Source organism: Heptranchias perlo, chromosome 2 (assembly GCF_035084215.1).
Source record: "Heptranchias perlo isolate sHepPer1 chromosome 2, sHepPer1.hap1, whole genome shotgun sequence".
NCBI lineage: Eukaryota > Metazoa > Chordata > Chondrichthyes > Hexanchiformes > Hexanchidae > Heptranchias > Heptranchias perlo.
In genome coordinates, this window is record NC_090326.1 from 118424221 (window position 1) to 118440551 (window position 16331).

Here is a 16331-nt window from a genome sequence, read left to right on the forward strand (position 1 = left end):
TCATTTTTCTTTGAATTTCTTGAACAGATCCTTGCAACCATGGCAACTAGAGGGAAAACTGCTGGGCAGTATTGTGGAAGTGGTCAGAAGCAGACATTTTTTTTTGTTTTTGAATTTTTACATCCTTATCTATACTAAGCACAATGTGCAGTTCTTGCAGCTTCTCTAGAGTCCATAAAAAGCTGCAGCCAAGTTCTCTCCTCCAGGGTACAAAGATTTTTGGAATTGTGATCTCCCTCTAGTTTTACATCTACATTGTTTCTACTGCTTACTATAACAGCATTCTGACTTTATGGCAGTCAACTTCACCTCTTCTTCCACATTACTTACAGTCACAATTTTTGTCCAGACCGCATAGCATTTAGGTAGAGAGCCATGTACAAATAAATTAAATACTCACAAAGATAGGTAAGAGGAAAGGGATCATTTGGCCCTTTTCCTTCCATAAAACCTATAATTCCCCATCCTCTTCATAGCATCCTCAAGAAAAGATGCTAAGCTTTACTGGTTAAGTAAAATTATCCCTTTTATTAAAGAAAATCTCACAATTGAAAAGCTTTATCATCCTATTTGGACCTGACATAAGTTCAATCAAGAAAACGGCACAATATTTTTTTTTCTAAGAAGATAGTTGGTTTATAGTAATTTCTAAATACAGTTAAAATAAAAATCCAAACCTTTAATTTAATTTGCAATACTCACATTTTATTTTGTTTATATACAAAACTAGATTCATAACAATACCATCTGCAAATTTGTATATTGCAGGTTGAGAGATTTTTTGGTCCGCTTACTTACTTGGATCTAAAAGTGGCACAACGTACAGGTCCACAGAATATGCTTCGTAATATACAGATGCAGTACTTAATTTATGTTGCTAAAGGGCACTAATAAGTTCTGCAGATGTTCCAGCAGCCTCGTGCCAAAAAATTGGTTTTGCCCTACTAAATTTCACAAAACCTGTCTGACATTTTTTGGAGGTCATGGACCTCAGATCAATATAATTTTGAAACCATGTTAAAATAGTCAACAACAGCTCGCCTTTTAATCAGGCTAAGATTTAGATATTCTGCATAAATATGAACTCATTTTATAAACTGTTTGCTGTTGATTCTTTCACTGTTATTGCAGGTGTTGGTCCAACACGGGTCCAGATATACCCCTTCTCAGGCCTGGTTGGAATAACTGGAAATGGAGTAGATCGTGATTTGAAGTATTCAGAAGGGGCATGACAGATAAACTCGAAATGCTCCATTTTTCTCGGTAGGTCTTCCTCAGGTCCTGAAGTTAAAGTGAAATTTTGTTATAAAACCTATGGACATATTTTCCAACCACAACTGAACACTCAAAGGAAAGCTCAAAGAATGCATGTGACCCTTAACAGGAGATCAGTCAGTTTAAAAAGGTTTTAAAAACATACCCAATTTATAAATTACTTTTACATCCAAATTTTTGCCTCGTATATTAGGGTTGGCCTAGCAAGCCATTCAGTTGTACAATCTCGCTACAAAAAGTCATAATAAGAATAAAACCAAACGGACCACACGGCACCGGACACAACAAGGCAAACCAAACCCAGTCGACCCTGCAAAGTCCTCCTCATTAACATCTGTGGACTGGTGCCAAAATTGGGAGAGCTGTCCCACAGACTAATCAAGCAACAACCTGACATAGCCACACTCACAGAATCATATCTTTCAGCCAGCATCCCAGACTCTTCCCTGGGTATGTCCTGTCCCACCGGCAGGACAGACCCACCAGAGGTGGCGGTACAGTGATATACAGTCAGGAGGGAGTGGCCCTGGGAGTCCTCAACATTGACTCCGGAACCCATGAAATCTCATGGCATCAGGTTTTGTTTTTATTCGTTCATGGGATGTGGGCATCGTTGGCAAGGCCGGCATTTATTGCCCTTGAGAAGGTGGTGGTGAGCCGCCTTCTTGAACGCTGCAGTCCGTGTGGTGAAGGTTCTCCCACAGTGCTGTTAGGAAGGGAGTGCCAGGATTTTGACCCAGCAACGATGAAGGAACGGCAATATATTTCCAAGTCGGGATGGTGTGTGACTTGGAGGGGAACGTGCAGGTGGTGTTGTTCCCATGTACCTGCTGCCCTTGTCCTTTCTAGGTGGTAGAGGTCGCGGGTTTGGGAGGTGCTGTTGAAGAAATCTTGGCGAGTTTCTGCAGTGCATCCTGTGGATGGGACACACTGCAGCCACTGTGCGCCGGTGAAGGGAGTGAATGTTTAGGGTGGTAGATGGGGTGCCAATCAAGCAGGCTGCTTTGTCCTGGATGGTGTCGAGCTTCTCGAGTGTTGTTGGAGCTGCACTCATCCAGGCAAGTGGAGAGTATTCCATCACACTCCTGACTTGTGCCTTGTAGATGGTGGAAAGGCTTTGGGGAGTCAGGAGGAGAGTCACTCGCCACAGAATACCCAGCCTCTGACCTGCTCTTGTAGCCATAGTATTTATACGTTGGTCCAGTTAAGTTTCTGGTCAATGGTGACCCCCAGGATGTTCCTGGTGGGGGATTCGACGATGTTAATGCCGTTGAATGTCAAGGGGAGGTGGTTAGACTCTCTCTTGTTGGAGATGGTCATTGCCTGGCACTTGCCTGGCGCAAATGTTACTTGCCACTTATCAGCCCAAGCCTGGCTGTTGTCCAGGTCTTGCTGCATGCGGGCTTGGACTGCTTCATTATCTAAGGGGTTGCAAATGGAACTGAACACTGTGCAAGCATCAGCGAACATCCCCATTTCTGACCTTATGATGGAGGGAAGGTCATTGATGAAGCAGCTGAAGATGGTTGGGCCTAGGACACTGCCTTGAGGAACTCCTGCAGCAATGTCCTAGGGCTGAGATGATTGGCCTCCAACAACCACTACGATCTTCCTTTGTGCTAGGTATGACTCCAGCCACTGGAGAGTTTTCCCCCTGATTCCCATCAGTCGAACATGGGCAAGGAAACCTTCTGCTGATTACCACCTACCGCCTTCCCTCAGCTGATGAATCAGTCCTCCTCCATGTTGAGCACCACTTGGAGGAAGCACTGAGGATGGCAAGGGCACAGAATGTACTCTGGGTGGGGACTTCAATGTCCATCACCAAGAGTGGCTCGGTAGCACCACTACTGACCGAGTCCTGAAGAACATAACTGCCAGACTGGGCCAGCGGCAGGTGGTGAGCGAACCAACACGAGGGAAAAACCTACTTGACCTCGTCCTCACCCATCTAACTGTTGCAGATGCATCTGTCCATGACAGTATTGGTACGCGTGACCACCGCATAGTCCCATCTCCACACGGAGAACACCATCCAACGTGTTGTGTGGCACTATCACCGTACTAAATGGGATAAATTCAGAACAGATCTAGCAGCTCAAAACTGGGTATCCATGAGGCGCTGTAGGCCATCAGTAACAGCAGAATTGTATTCCAGCACAATCTATAACCTCATGGCCTGGCATATTCCTCACTCTACCATTACCAACGAGTCAGAGGATCAACCCTGGATCAATGAGGAGTATAGAAGAGCATGCCAGGAGCAGCACTAGGTGTACCTAAAAATGAGGTGCCAACGTGGTGAAGCTACAACTCAGGACTACATGCATGCTAAACAACGGAAGCAACATGCTATAGACAGAGCTATGCGATTCCACAACCAACGGATCAGATCAAAGCTCTGCAATCCTGCCACATCCAGTCGTGAATGGTGGTGTACAATTAAACAACTAATGGGAGGAGGTGGCCCCGTGAACATCCCCATCCTCAATGATGTCAGAGTCCAGCTTGTGAGTGCAAAAGACAAGGCTAAAGCGTTTGCAACCATCTTCGGCCAGAAGTGCCGAGTGGATGATCCATCTCGGCCTCCTCCCGATATCCCCACCATCACAGAAGCCAGTCTTCAGCCAATTCGATTCACTCCAAGTGTTATCAAGAAACGGCTGAGTGCACTGGATACAACAAAGGCTATGGGCCCCGACAACATCCCGGCTGTAGTGCTAAAGATGTGTGCTCCAGAACTAGCCTCGCCTCTAGCCAAACTGTTCCAGTACAGCTACAACACTGGCATCTACCTGACAAAGTGGAAAATTGCCCAGGTATGCCCTGTCCATAAAAAGCAGGACAAATCCAATCTGGCCAATTACCGCCCCATCAGTCTACTCTCAATCATCAGCAAAGTGATGGAAGGTGTCGCGACAGTGCTATCAAGCGGCACTTACTCACCAATAACCTGCTCACTGATGCTCAGTTTGGGTTCTGCCAGGACCACTCGGCTCCAGACCTCATTACAGCCTTGGTCCAAACATGGACAAAAGAGCTGAATTCCAGAAGTGAGGTGAGAGTGACTGCCCTTGACATCAAGGCAACATTTGACCGAGTGTGGCACCAAGGAGCCCTAGTAAAATTGAAGTCAATGGGAATCTGGGGGAATACTCTCCAGTGGCTGGAGACAACCCTAGCTCAAAGGAAGATGGTAGTGGTTGTTGGAGGCCAATCATCTCAGCCCGAGGACATTGCTGCAAGAGTTCCTCAGGGCAATGTCCTTGGCCCAACCATCTTCAGCTGCTTCATCAATGACCTTCCCTCCATCATAAAATCAGAAATGGGGATGCTCGCTGATGATTGCACAGTGTTCAGTTCCACTCACAACCCCTCAGATAATGAAGCAGTCCGTGCCCACGTGCAGCGTGACCTGGACAACATCCAGGCTTGGGCTGATAAGTGGCAAGTAACATTTGCGCCAGGCAATGACCATCTCCAACAAGAGAGAGTCTAACCACCTCCCCTTGACATTCAACAGCATTACGATCGCCAAATCCCCCACCATCAACATCCTGGGGGTCACCACTGACCAGAAACTTAACTGGACCAGCCAAATAAATACTGTGGCTCCAAGAGCAGGTCAGAGGCTGGGTATTCTGCAGCGAGTGACTCACCTCCTGACTCCCCAAAGCCTTTCCACCATCTACAAGGCACAAGTCAGGAGTGTGATGGAATACTCTCCACTTGTCTGGATGAGTGCAGCTCCAACAACACTCAAGAAGCTAGACACCATCTAGGACAAACCAGCCCGCTTGATTGGTACCCCATCCACCACCCTAAACATTCACTCCCTTCACCACCGGCGGAACGTGGCTGTAGTGTGTACCATCCACAGGATGCACTGCAGCAACTCGCCAAGGCTTCTTCGACATCACCTCCCAAACCCACGACCTCTACCACCTAGAAGGACAAGGGCAGCAGGCACATGGGAACAACACCAGCTGCACGCGTAACCCTCCAAGTCACACACCATCCCGACTTGGAAATATATCGCCGTTCCTTCATTGTCGCTGGGTCAAAATCCTGGAACTCCCTTCCTAACAGCACTGTGGGAGAACCTTCACCACACGGACTGCAGCGGTTCACCACCACCTTCAAGGGCAATTAGGGATGGGCAATAAATGCCGGCCTTGCCAGCGACACCCACATCCCATGAACGAATAAAAAAAAATTACAGCCATTACAGAATACCGTTTTGGAGGGCCATGATGCACAAAAATAACAGATGCTGAATTAGTTGCTGATGTGAAACAATTTCTTTCTATGACATTCTATGTCAATGCTGCTATGCCAGCAAACTGCCCTTTTATATTTTTCATCTTGGACTGCTTACTTCAAGATCAGTATAGTGATAGAAGAGAACTCCATTTTAGATTAGCCCGGATCCATGTTGGATTCAGCATCTGGTGCTATATTAGTTTTGAATCAGTCCCCTGTAACTGCTGACTCTTGTTGGGATGTAGTTCCAGAGACGCTAGCAGCCCTCCAGTGTTGGTAAGCTACTCCACTGCAGAACAATTGCATTCAAGCCTCCTGTCTTTACTTAATGTCCACACATGCAGTTTTCAGCCTTTCTCTACCCTAGCCCAGGCAACAAGGCCCAATTGATGTTTAGCTCTGATTAGCTAATTTAGCATGGATCAGCAATTGAATCTGGGATCTCCTGGTCTGAATGATTTAATACACAGCATATGGTGCCTTCATTGATCATTGTCAGGGAAATTCTTGTCAATTGCATTTATTCTTGTCAAGTATTCACAATATTTATTAACGACTTAGATGAAGGCATAGAAAGTATCATATCTAAGTTTGCCGATGACACAAAGATTGGTGGCATTGTAAGTAGTGTAGATGAAAACATAAAATTACAAAGCGATATTGACAGATTAGGTGAATGGACAAAACTGTGGCAAATGGAATTCAATGTAGGCAAATGTGAGGTCATCCACTTTGGATCAAAAAAGGATAGAACAGGGTACTTTCTAAATGGTAAAAAGTTAAAAACAGTGGATATCCAAAGGGACTTAGGGGTTCAGGTACATAGATCATTGAAGTGTCATGAACAGGTGCAGAAAATAATCAAGAAGGCTAATGGAATGCTGGCCTTTATATCTAGAGGACTGGAGTACAAGGGGGCAGAAGTTATGCTGCAGCTATACAAAACCCTGGTTAGACCGCACCTGGAGTACTGTGAGCAGTTCTGGGCACCGCACCTTCGGAAGGACATATTGACTTTGGAGGGAGTGCAGCGTAGGTTTACTAGAATGATACCCGGACTTCAAGGGTTAAGTTACGAGGAAAGATTACACAAATTGGGGTTGTATTCTCTGGAGTTTCGAAGGTTAAGGGGTGATCTGATCGAAGTTTATAAGATATTAAGGGGAACAGATAGGGTGGATAGAGAGAAACTATTTCCGCTGGTTGGGGATTTTAGGAGTAGGGGGCACAGTCTAAAAATTAGAGCCAGACCTTTCAGGAGCGAGATTAGAAAACATTTCTACACACAAAGGGTGGTAGAAGTTTGGAACTCTCTTCCGCAAACGGCAATTGATACTAGCTCAATTGCTAAATTTAAATCTGAGATAGATAGCTTTTTGGCAACCAAAGGTATTAAGGGATATGGGCCAAAGGCAGGTATATGGAGTTAGATCACAGATCAGCCATGATCTTATCAAATGACGGAGCAGGCACGAGGGGCTGAATGGCCTACTCCTGTTCCTATGTTCCTATTCAATAACCCTTTATCTGATGCTAAATTCTGTATGAAGTGATTAGTTTCCCTTCATTTAAAAGAAAAAAATTACACGTCTGTCATTTTCTGCAATGAAAGGCCAGGTAAGTGATTTATTCCTCGACCTTTGTGAATGTTGCTTTACCAGGCTAGCCTGGATCAACTATCCTCTGATACTCTCCCCCTGTGGAAAAGTACCTAGGTTCCACTCAGTACCTTCGTCCAGTAGCTTTATTTTGTTGAAAAAAAAAATCCACATTTCAACCAAATTGGTTTTATGCTCCTTAATTCACAGTATGCTTATTGAAACAATATTATGGGTAAAATTAAATGAGCAGCAGAGAAGAAATCCAAATATGAGTAACATTCATCCTGGAAACATATTGAAAAGAAAAAAAGTGTGCTCACGCTAATGCCATTAGTCAAATTTAAACAATGGTTTCCATAAACAAACTGAGTTACTGTGATGCTTTCATCTTGGCGATTGAAATTCAGCAGTATGCATTAACGATAACCCCTTTCCCCATGGCGTTTTAAATTGCATATAGTACATATATCATAACAATTGTTTCTATTAATGATTGCTCAAATGTTGTTTAGAATCAAGGATCACATATGGATAAAACGTAGAAAAATAACCTTCTAAGTTTTAATACAAAAAGCATTAGAAACCAACCACTATGAAGCTGGTGAAAATACTGACATTATTACTAACACCATAGAAAAGATCTGTGAACAGAATAGTGACAAAAGATGAAAGCAAGAGGGTAGAGAATATTTCACAAAGACAGATCTATTAAGCTAATTAGAGAAGCTTGCAGATGGGTTCAATGAGTTCATTCAGCCAGTAGCTACATCACAACAATCAGAAGGTACTGTATTTAATGCCAGGTTTGTGCCAAGTTAGCTGATTGCAGCCAGGGTGCACCAACATAGTTGGTGAATGTTAACCACTTGTTGGCACTTTACAAGTTGTCAGAGGGTTAGCAGTGCCCTTAGAAATATATCCCAGCAAGGAGCTGACAGCTTCAGGAGAGGAGAGTAATTACTCAAGAGGGGGAAAAAGTAATTAAAGAGAAAGCAAATTGGAAGAGTGACATGATTTGTAACAGTACAAGGGGAAAATGTACTAATGCTAGTATGAATAACAGCTCAAGCAAGTAAACAAGGAAATCAGAGGCTGCAGAGAACTGTAACAACAACAACTTGCATTTATATAGCGCCTTTAATGTAGTAAAATGTTCCCAAGCGCTTCACAGAAGCGTTATCAAACAAAATATGACACTGAGCCATGTAAGGAGATATTAGGGCAGGTGACCAAACATTTGGTCACAGAGGTGGGTTTTAAGGAGCATCTTAAAGGAGGAGAGAGAGGTAGAGGGGCGGAGAGGTTTAGGGAGGGAATTCCAGAGCTTAGGTCTTAGGCAGCTGAAGGCACGGCCAATGGTGGAGCGATTAAAATCGGAGATGTGCAACAGGCCAGAATTGGAGGAATCATAGAATCGTTATAGCACAGAAGGACGCCATACGGCCCATCGAGCCCATGCTAGCTCTTTGCAAGAGCAATCCAGTTAGTCCCATTCCCTGGCTCTTTCTCCGTAGCCCTGAAAATTTTTTGCCCTTCAAATATTTATCCAATTCCTTTCTGAAAGCCACGATTGAATCTGCATCCACCACCCTTTCAGGCAGCGCATTCCAGATCATAACCACTCGCTGTGTAAAAAAGATTTTCCTCTCATCGCCTTTGGATCTTTTGCCAATCACCTTAAATCTGTCCCTCTGTTTCTCGATCCTTCCACCAATAGGAACAGTTTCTCTTTATCTAAACCAGTCATGATTTTGAACACTTCTATCAAATCTCCTCTCAACCTTCTCTGATTTAAGGAGAACAATACCAGCTTCTCCAGTCTATCCATATAACTGAAGTCCCTCGTCCCATTCTAGCAAATCTTTTCTGCACCTTCTCTAAGGTCTTGACATCCTTCCTGAAGTGCAGTGCCCAGAATTGGACACAATACTCCAGTTCTGGCCGAACTAGTGTTTTATAAAGGTTCAACATAACTTCAACATGTTATGTTGAAGTGTTTTCTAGTCTATGCCTCTAGAGAGTGCTTTTGTACTCTATGCCTCTATTTATAAAGCGCACTTCTCTCCATTAAATTTCATCTGCCATGTGTCCGCCAATTCCACCAGTCTGTCTATGTTCTCTTGAAGTCTATTACTATCCTCCTCACTGTTTACTACACTTCCAAGTTTTGTGTCATCTTCAAATTTTGAAATTGTGCCCTGTACACCCAAGTCCAATTCATTAATATATATCAAAAAAAGCAGTAGTCCTAGTACCAACCCCTGGGGAACACCACTGTATACCTTCCTCCAGTCCGAAAAACAACTGTTCACCACTACTCTCCGTTTCCTGTCACTTAGCCAATTTCTTATCCATGCTGCCACTGCCCCTTTTATTCCACGGCTTCAATCTTCCTGACAAGCCTATTATGTGGCACTTTATCAAACACCTTTTGAAAGTCCATATACACATCAACCGCATTGCCCTCATCAACCCTCTCTGTTACCTCATCAAAAAACTCAATCAAGTTAAACACGATTTGCCTTTAACAAATCCGTGCTGGCTTTCCTTTATTAATCCACACTTGCCCAAGTGACTTAATTTTGTCCCGGATTATCGTTTCTAAAAGCTTCCCCACCACTGAAGTTAAACTGACTGGTCTGTAGTTGCCGGGTTTATCCTTACACCCTTTTATGAACAAGGGTGCAACATTTGTAATTCTCCAGTCCTCTGGCATCACCCCCATATCTAAGGAGGATTGGAAGATTTATGGCCAACACCTTCCCTCAGCAACTTAGGATGCATCCCACCCAGACCAGGTAACTTATCTACTTTAAGCATAGCCATCCTTTCTAGTACCTCCTCTAGGAGCGCTGAGATCTCAGAGGATTGTAGGGCTGGAGGAGGTTTCAGAGATAGGGAGAGGCGAGGCCATGGAGGGATTTGAAAACAAGTGATGAAGTGAACAATTTGGGATCCGCAGCTTTTAAAAATTGGGCATCCCAATGACCACAAGTTGAAGTGCCCACTCTTAACAAGTACATCCCAAATCCAATCCTCACATTTGCATTCAAGTTGGAAAATGGCTAGGGAGGCACCTTCTCCTTTAATATACAGCATGTCTCTTGGTGAGTCAAGTTTATCGATGCCCTGCTTGGAAATGTTCTCAGTGAAAAATATTGCTCTGGCACAATATTTTAATTATTTGTACTAATGGGCAAGCTTCCCACTATAGGCATAAACAGCTTAATACATACCAAGTATATAAGTTGCTGCATCAAACTGGTCTTTGGAGCTTGCCTGAGTTGGGATAAGCCATGTAATCACTGCACTCTTCTCGCAGTACTGATCCTGCACAAATCCTCGGATCTGAGCATAGTAAATCTTTTCATCATCCTCATCCACTACGGAGACTATATCTCCAACTTGGTAATATATACCCTAAAGCACATTGAAAGAGCATTCACCTTTAAGTAAAATAAACTTGCAAACCGTAAAGCTGCTGAAAATCCCCAGCTAAGCCAATAATGGCTCAGTGGGCAAATGCACTGGGGAGCCACATATTCTCAACAGGTCCTGGGTGTGATCACAGGTTTGTGCTATGTCAGTTGATCTTGGCTGGGGCTGTAGTATTGGCAGTACAATTGGGCTTGGTGCCCCTGGGGGGAAATAAGCCAGGATTCTTGTTCTTGATCACTATTCAGTGACTCCTGTTTGAAAATGCACTCAAGTGGATATCATGAGGACAGGATCTAGTTTGGTTGTGATGCCACTTCTCGATCAAACGCACTGCACTACCAGGTGTCAGGTTACACGTGAAGACTGGCTGGCCAGAATCTGTGGAACCACATCCACCTTGCGTCAGTGCATTAAGAATAAAGAACAGAAAATTGGGGGAGGGGGAACCCCCACCCTAAAATTCCTAACAGGACATGCCTTTGTAAGATATGTGTAGGATAAACTGATGCTCAAGGTAACGGGGAGGGATACAGTTTCTAGAATGTTCATTTGTGAAAAGAACCCAGTTACATCTCAAATCAGACTAAATTCCAAAGTATTTTAAGGTTACTGAAGTAATAAGTTGTCAAAAGAACCATACTCTAGCAATTATATGTAACATTCATGTAAATAATCTCTTCAAACTAAGACTGAAGTGTTCACTACAGTAGACGCTTTCCTTATAGAGATTATAAAATGAAATTACATATTGCAGAGAAATTCTTACCCCGTAGAAAATGGATTCAGATGTGATTATTGTAGACACGGATTCTGGTGCTTTAATTGGCTGAAAAATACCACAGCATACTCTGTTATTTGAAAATTCAGACTATTCCAAACTCATATTTGAAATACTATTCTAAATTCAAGGCAGGTATCAAATATACTTGCATATAAGGTTGCAGCCAAAAAACTTAAACAAAATCCATGCCAGTGTATAAGACACTTGATCAATCATGGTGACCCTTGGAGCAGGAAATTTGATTTTAATTCACACTGGCTGTTCCATGCAGCGAGCTATGCACAGATGGGGAATGGGAATTGGAGACAAGGTATTGGAAGGCTGGGAGCTGAAGACTGGGAAATGACATTGAAGAGTCCAAAACAGGAGTGAAATTATTCTAGGAGCAAACAAGTGTGCACCCCACACTGAGTCATAGGACCATCCATCACAATGACGTGCAAGATGACCCTACTTTCAACCACCAAATAGTGACCTAAATTTCTAGTCTTATGTGCAAGTATATACAGTACCATACGAAATCCAATATCTAACATTTTTCTTTCACAATTCTGGACAGCCAATAGGTCCCTTATTAAAAGCCAGTATTAAAATGTTCCAATTCAAAGTCAACTAAACTTCACATTGCTGAAATTATATTGTCATGTTCTTTTTATACGAACTGTCCCACTAGATGATGTCACAGATTGAACATGGCAGCATGACTTAGATGTAACCCACTGTATCATGTCAAACAGTCCATGAGAAACAAGGGGTGGAATATACTCCTAACAATAATGCCAAATATTTAAGGGTAGGAACTGCCCTCCCTTGAGAATTTTCTAGCGGGTTCAGTTCCGAGAACAGCCCTTTCAAAAACCTGTTGCTGTCATGGCACAAGGGTCGACATAGCAGGTTCGCACTGCACTGCATTCATTTCTGAAGATTTTCGTTAAAAAGAGAGATTTTAATGAATCACAGGAACAGATACAGACAAAATTGTTCTTTACATACATCCTGGTCCTTTTAAGTTCTAATTTTAATAAGGGATCCATTACTTACCAGAATGCAAAAAAGATTCCCATCAGCAATTCGGGATGGAGATTTACTTTAAAGAACAAAAATAAGGCGTCAACAATTAATAACAGACTGCTACACGAGAAAAGTCCCTACAAAGATTGAAAAATTATATAATGCACAACACCATGGCCAGATTGTATAATGTAGGCCTAGGTTAACTGCACTATTGACTCAACAAATTTTTTCTTCCCCCATGGCTTTAAATAATCAAAAATTGTATCTTCGAACCGCCTTACGTTTTTTAATTTGAATATATGCCTACGGCCCTTTCCTTTAGTAGAAACTTTTTTTTCAGTGGGAGGCATAGACCTGTATTTTGTGTTCCGTAACCTTGCAGACCGCCTGTGAATTTCTTGCTTTGCCTGTCAAAACACAAAAAAAGAAATTAAACAAGTTAAATGAAGCACTCAAACAGTACTGCCAAGACTTCATTCACAGTTATTTCAATATTAATACATTTTGGGTATGCATTACTAAATAACATACTTCAACAAAATAATGAAGACAGCCCAGCACAGTTAATAAAACCTGCCAATTAAACAGAATACCTGGGGGTTCAGTTGGTGAAAGGGGCTTCTCCAAACTTGAGTTCACCCGCTGTTATCCAGAGGAAATTTGTCATTAGTCTCATCTGTCCCATTAATACAGAGCTCAGGAAACTCAGTTACAGAAACACCAATATAGCTCAAGTTCCCTGCTGAAAGCAGTTCTAGAGTGAACTCAGCAAAATCGATTACACAGAAATACTAACAAGGTGGCTCTCAAAAGAAACAAAATAGGGTGAAATGCAAGGCACATCACCACATGATAGAGGTCCCTCGACAGGCTATTGGGTAAGGTCACAGCCAGGGGAAACATCCTCCCTGCATCCAGTCTGTCTAGCCCTGTCAGAATTTTATACGTTTCAATGAGATCCCTCTCATTCTTCTAAACTCGAGTGAACACAGGCCGAGTCGACCCGAACTCTCCTCATATGACAGTCCTGCCATCCCAGGAATCAATCTGGTGAACCTTCGCTGCACTCCCTCTATGGCAAGTATATCCTTTCTTAGGTAAGGACACCAAAACTGCACACAATACTCCAGGTGAGGTCTCACCAAGGCCCTGTATAACTGCAGTAAGACATCCTTGCTCCTGTACTCAAATCCTCTTGCAATGAAGGCCAACATACCATTTGCCTTCCTAACTGCTTGCTGCACCTGCATGATTGCTTTCAGTGACTGGTGTACAAGGACACCCAGGTCCCTTTGTACAACAACATTTCCCAATCTATCACCATTTAAATAATACTCTGCCTTTCTGTTTTTCCTTCCAAAGTGGATAACTTCACATTTATCCATATTATACTCCATCTGCCATGTATTTGCCCACTCACTCAACTTACCTAAATCGCCTTGGAGCCTCTTTGCATCCTCCTCACAACTCACGATCCCACCTAGTTTTGTGTCGTCAGCAAACTTGAAAATATTACATTTGGTTCCCTCAGCCAAATCATTGTGAATAGCTGGGGCCAAAGCACTGATCCTTGCGGTACCCCACTAGTCACTGCCTGCCACCCCGAAATAGACCCATTTATTCCTACTTTCTGTTTCCTGCCTGTTAACCAATTTTCAATCCATGCCAGTATATTACCTCCAGTCCCACGTGCTTTATCTTTGCACATTAACCTCTTATGTGGGACTTTATCAAAGGCCTTCTAAAAATCCAAATACACCTATCCACTGGTTCTCCCTTATCTATTCTACCAGTTACATCCTCAAAAAATTCCAGTAGGTTTGTCAAACATGATTTCCCCTTCATAAATCCATATTGACTTTGTCTAATCACGTTGATATTTTCTAAGTGTCCTGTTATCACACACTTTGTCAAAAGCCTTCTGGAAATCCAAGTACACCACAGCCACAGGATCCCCTTTATCCACATTGCTTGTTACTTCCTCAAAGAACTCTAATAAATTAGTCAAACACGATTTCCCTTTCACTCTGCCTGATTGCATTGAGATTTTCTAAATGCCCTGCTATAACCTCCTTAATAATAGATTCTAGCATTTTCCCTATGACAGATGTTAAGCTAACTGGCCTGTAGTTTCCTGCTTTCAGTCCCCCCTTTCTTGAATAGAGGAGTTACATTCACAGACTGTAAACATTTACAAAAGCAAACTGCTGCATGCCAATATCACGGTTCCATATATTCCCATTAATGTTAAGGAATGCCAAGGGTCAAGATTAGACAGAACTAATTCAACCTACGCTGTAGAATGCAGCAACCCTCAAAACTGCCATCATTTTATGAATATCCTCAGTGCACTTTTAAGAAATAAACCTGGAAGCAGAATAATCTGCTTCAAATGTTTATCCATTTTTCCCCTTAAAAGATGGCCTGGTCTCTGGCTCCATTCCATGCTCCAGCAATCCTCCAGGTAAAGACATTTTTCCTGAACTCTCTCCTCACTCTCAGTGACAATTTTAAATTGATGACTCCCTAACCAGAGGAGATACTCCTCCCTTATTCACTTCATCACAAGCCTCTATTAAATCTCCTCAGTCTCTCTGCTGCAGCAGAAACTGTCCCAGGGTCTCTTCCCGGTGCCTTCAGTCTCCCCGCCCGGCCCTTGTCCGGCTCCCTGTTTCCAGAGACAACCGAGCGCGACACCTGACCGCTCTCCGCGGGCCCTCACTCGGCCCCGGGCAATATCTGGAGTGAGGGCCCGCAGGGAGTCGGCCTGGGCCGGCGAGTTACAGCTGAGCTTCCTCCCCTCCCTCGCTCGCTCGCTCGCTTTACCTGCTTCCCACCGCCGTTGCTCTGCTGCGCGGCCGGTGCTGCTCCAGGCCCCGAGGCCGGGCCGGAGCCGGAGCCGGAGCCGGGCCCAAGCCCAAGTCCGGTCCCGGGGCCGGGGCCGGGGCTTTTCCCAGCGCAGTTGTTGCAGACGATCTCGCCCTGGCTGCTCTTCCTCCACATGGCCGAGGAGTTGGCCTTGCACAGGCTGCAGGACGGCTTCAAACCCAGCGGCATCTTCAGACCTCCACCGACTAACCCGATCGGAAAGGACACACGGCCGGACCCCGGACCCCGATCGATACCCGGACCCCAGGCCCTTCTCCCCCAAATAAAGGCAAGGTGAACCTCGGCCTCGGCAGCGGCCCCTAGCGGACGGGCAGGCGAGCGACGCCCATCACACCCAGCCTCGAACTGTGGAGTGAGCCGCTTGTTTCACACCGAGCTCAAAATCCCCAACAGGAGGATGTCATGTAAATTAATCCAAACCTTTAACAGCGTGCATTGATGCTTTTTTCTGAATAAACTAAGACGACGACACTGGGTTCCCCCCCCCCTAGTGTCATCAAACAAAATAAACTCAACAAAAGTGCCTCCTTTTTAGAGGGGGACAACTAATAAACTAAACCATAAAAAAAGGAAACTTATAAACTATTATTACTGGTGTCTGATGTTCACTATGCCCTTCAGTGCCTGCGGTGTCGATCAATCGCTGAAGGCCTCAAGCGTACCGGCGGATACCGCGTGCTCCTTCGCCAGGGCCACCCAGGCGTGGACGAGAGAGGCAGGCAGCCTGCATTGATGCAGTTTCAGGAAAAGTTGTGAAGTTTTCACTTGGTAGTTCCTCTATCATTTTATTTTAGTACTCCCAGATTGTGATCAATGTTTCATGTCTTCACACACACACGTACCCATGTGGCCCTATACCGTCCATGAATGTCACAGGCATGTTGTCTATGACTGTCAAAACAGGATCATTCAAATGAATGACCACTTCCTAGGCAGCAGAAGTCATAAATGACATTTTCTGTAGTGCATTATTCCCCCCTCAATCTCTCTGAAGCCTTCAACATGGTTGACCACACCACCTTCCACCTCCATGGTCCAGCTCCTCACTTACCTATTAATATCCAGAGCAT

General features: G+C 44.0%; 1 protein-coding gene across 2 annotated transcripts; it reads right to left on the reverse strand.

The window, feature by feature from the left end:
* Positions 1-678: 678 nt before the first annotated feature.
* Positions 679-15540, reverse strand: gatad1 (GATA zinc finger domain containing 1). Of its 2 annotated transcripts, XM_068006388.1 has the most exons (6): positions 15199-15540; positions 12727-12779; positions 12400-12445; positions 11344-11403; positions 10376-10559; positions 679-1281 (listed from the first exon to the last, which is right to left on the reverse strand). In XM_068006388.1, the coding sequence occupies exons 1-6, from the start codon at positions 15427-15429 to the stop codon at positions 1091-1093; spliced, it is 765 nt and encodes a 254-aa protein (XP_067862489.1). In that variant the 5' UTR covers positions 15430-15540; the 3' UTR covers positions 679-1090. The 2 variants fall into 2 exon arrangements, with proteins under 2 accessions (XP_067862489.1, XP_067862480.1); XM_068006379.1 differs by lacking the exon at positions 12400-12445 and having other exon boundaries at positions 12654-12779; positions 15199-15539.
* Between the last annotated feature and the right edge of the window lie 791 nt (positions 15541-16331).

Excerpts from the sequence above, each read along its gene's own strand:
- gatad1 (XM_068006379.1), bottom strand. The coding sequence starts at position 15,429 with ATGCCGCTGGGTTTGAAGCCGTCCTGCAGCCTGTGCAAGGCCAACTCC. Across the intron at positions 12,780-15,198 it reads GCAACGGCGGTGGGAAGCAG|GCAAAGCAAGAAATTCACAG; the intron begins GTAAAGCGAGCG and ends GTGTTTTGACAG. Across the intron at positions 10,560-11,343 it reads CTGAATCCATTTTCTACGGG|GGTATATATTACCAAGTTGG; the intron begins GTAAGAATTTCT and ends AATGTGCTTTAG.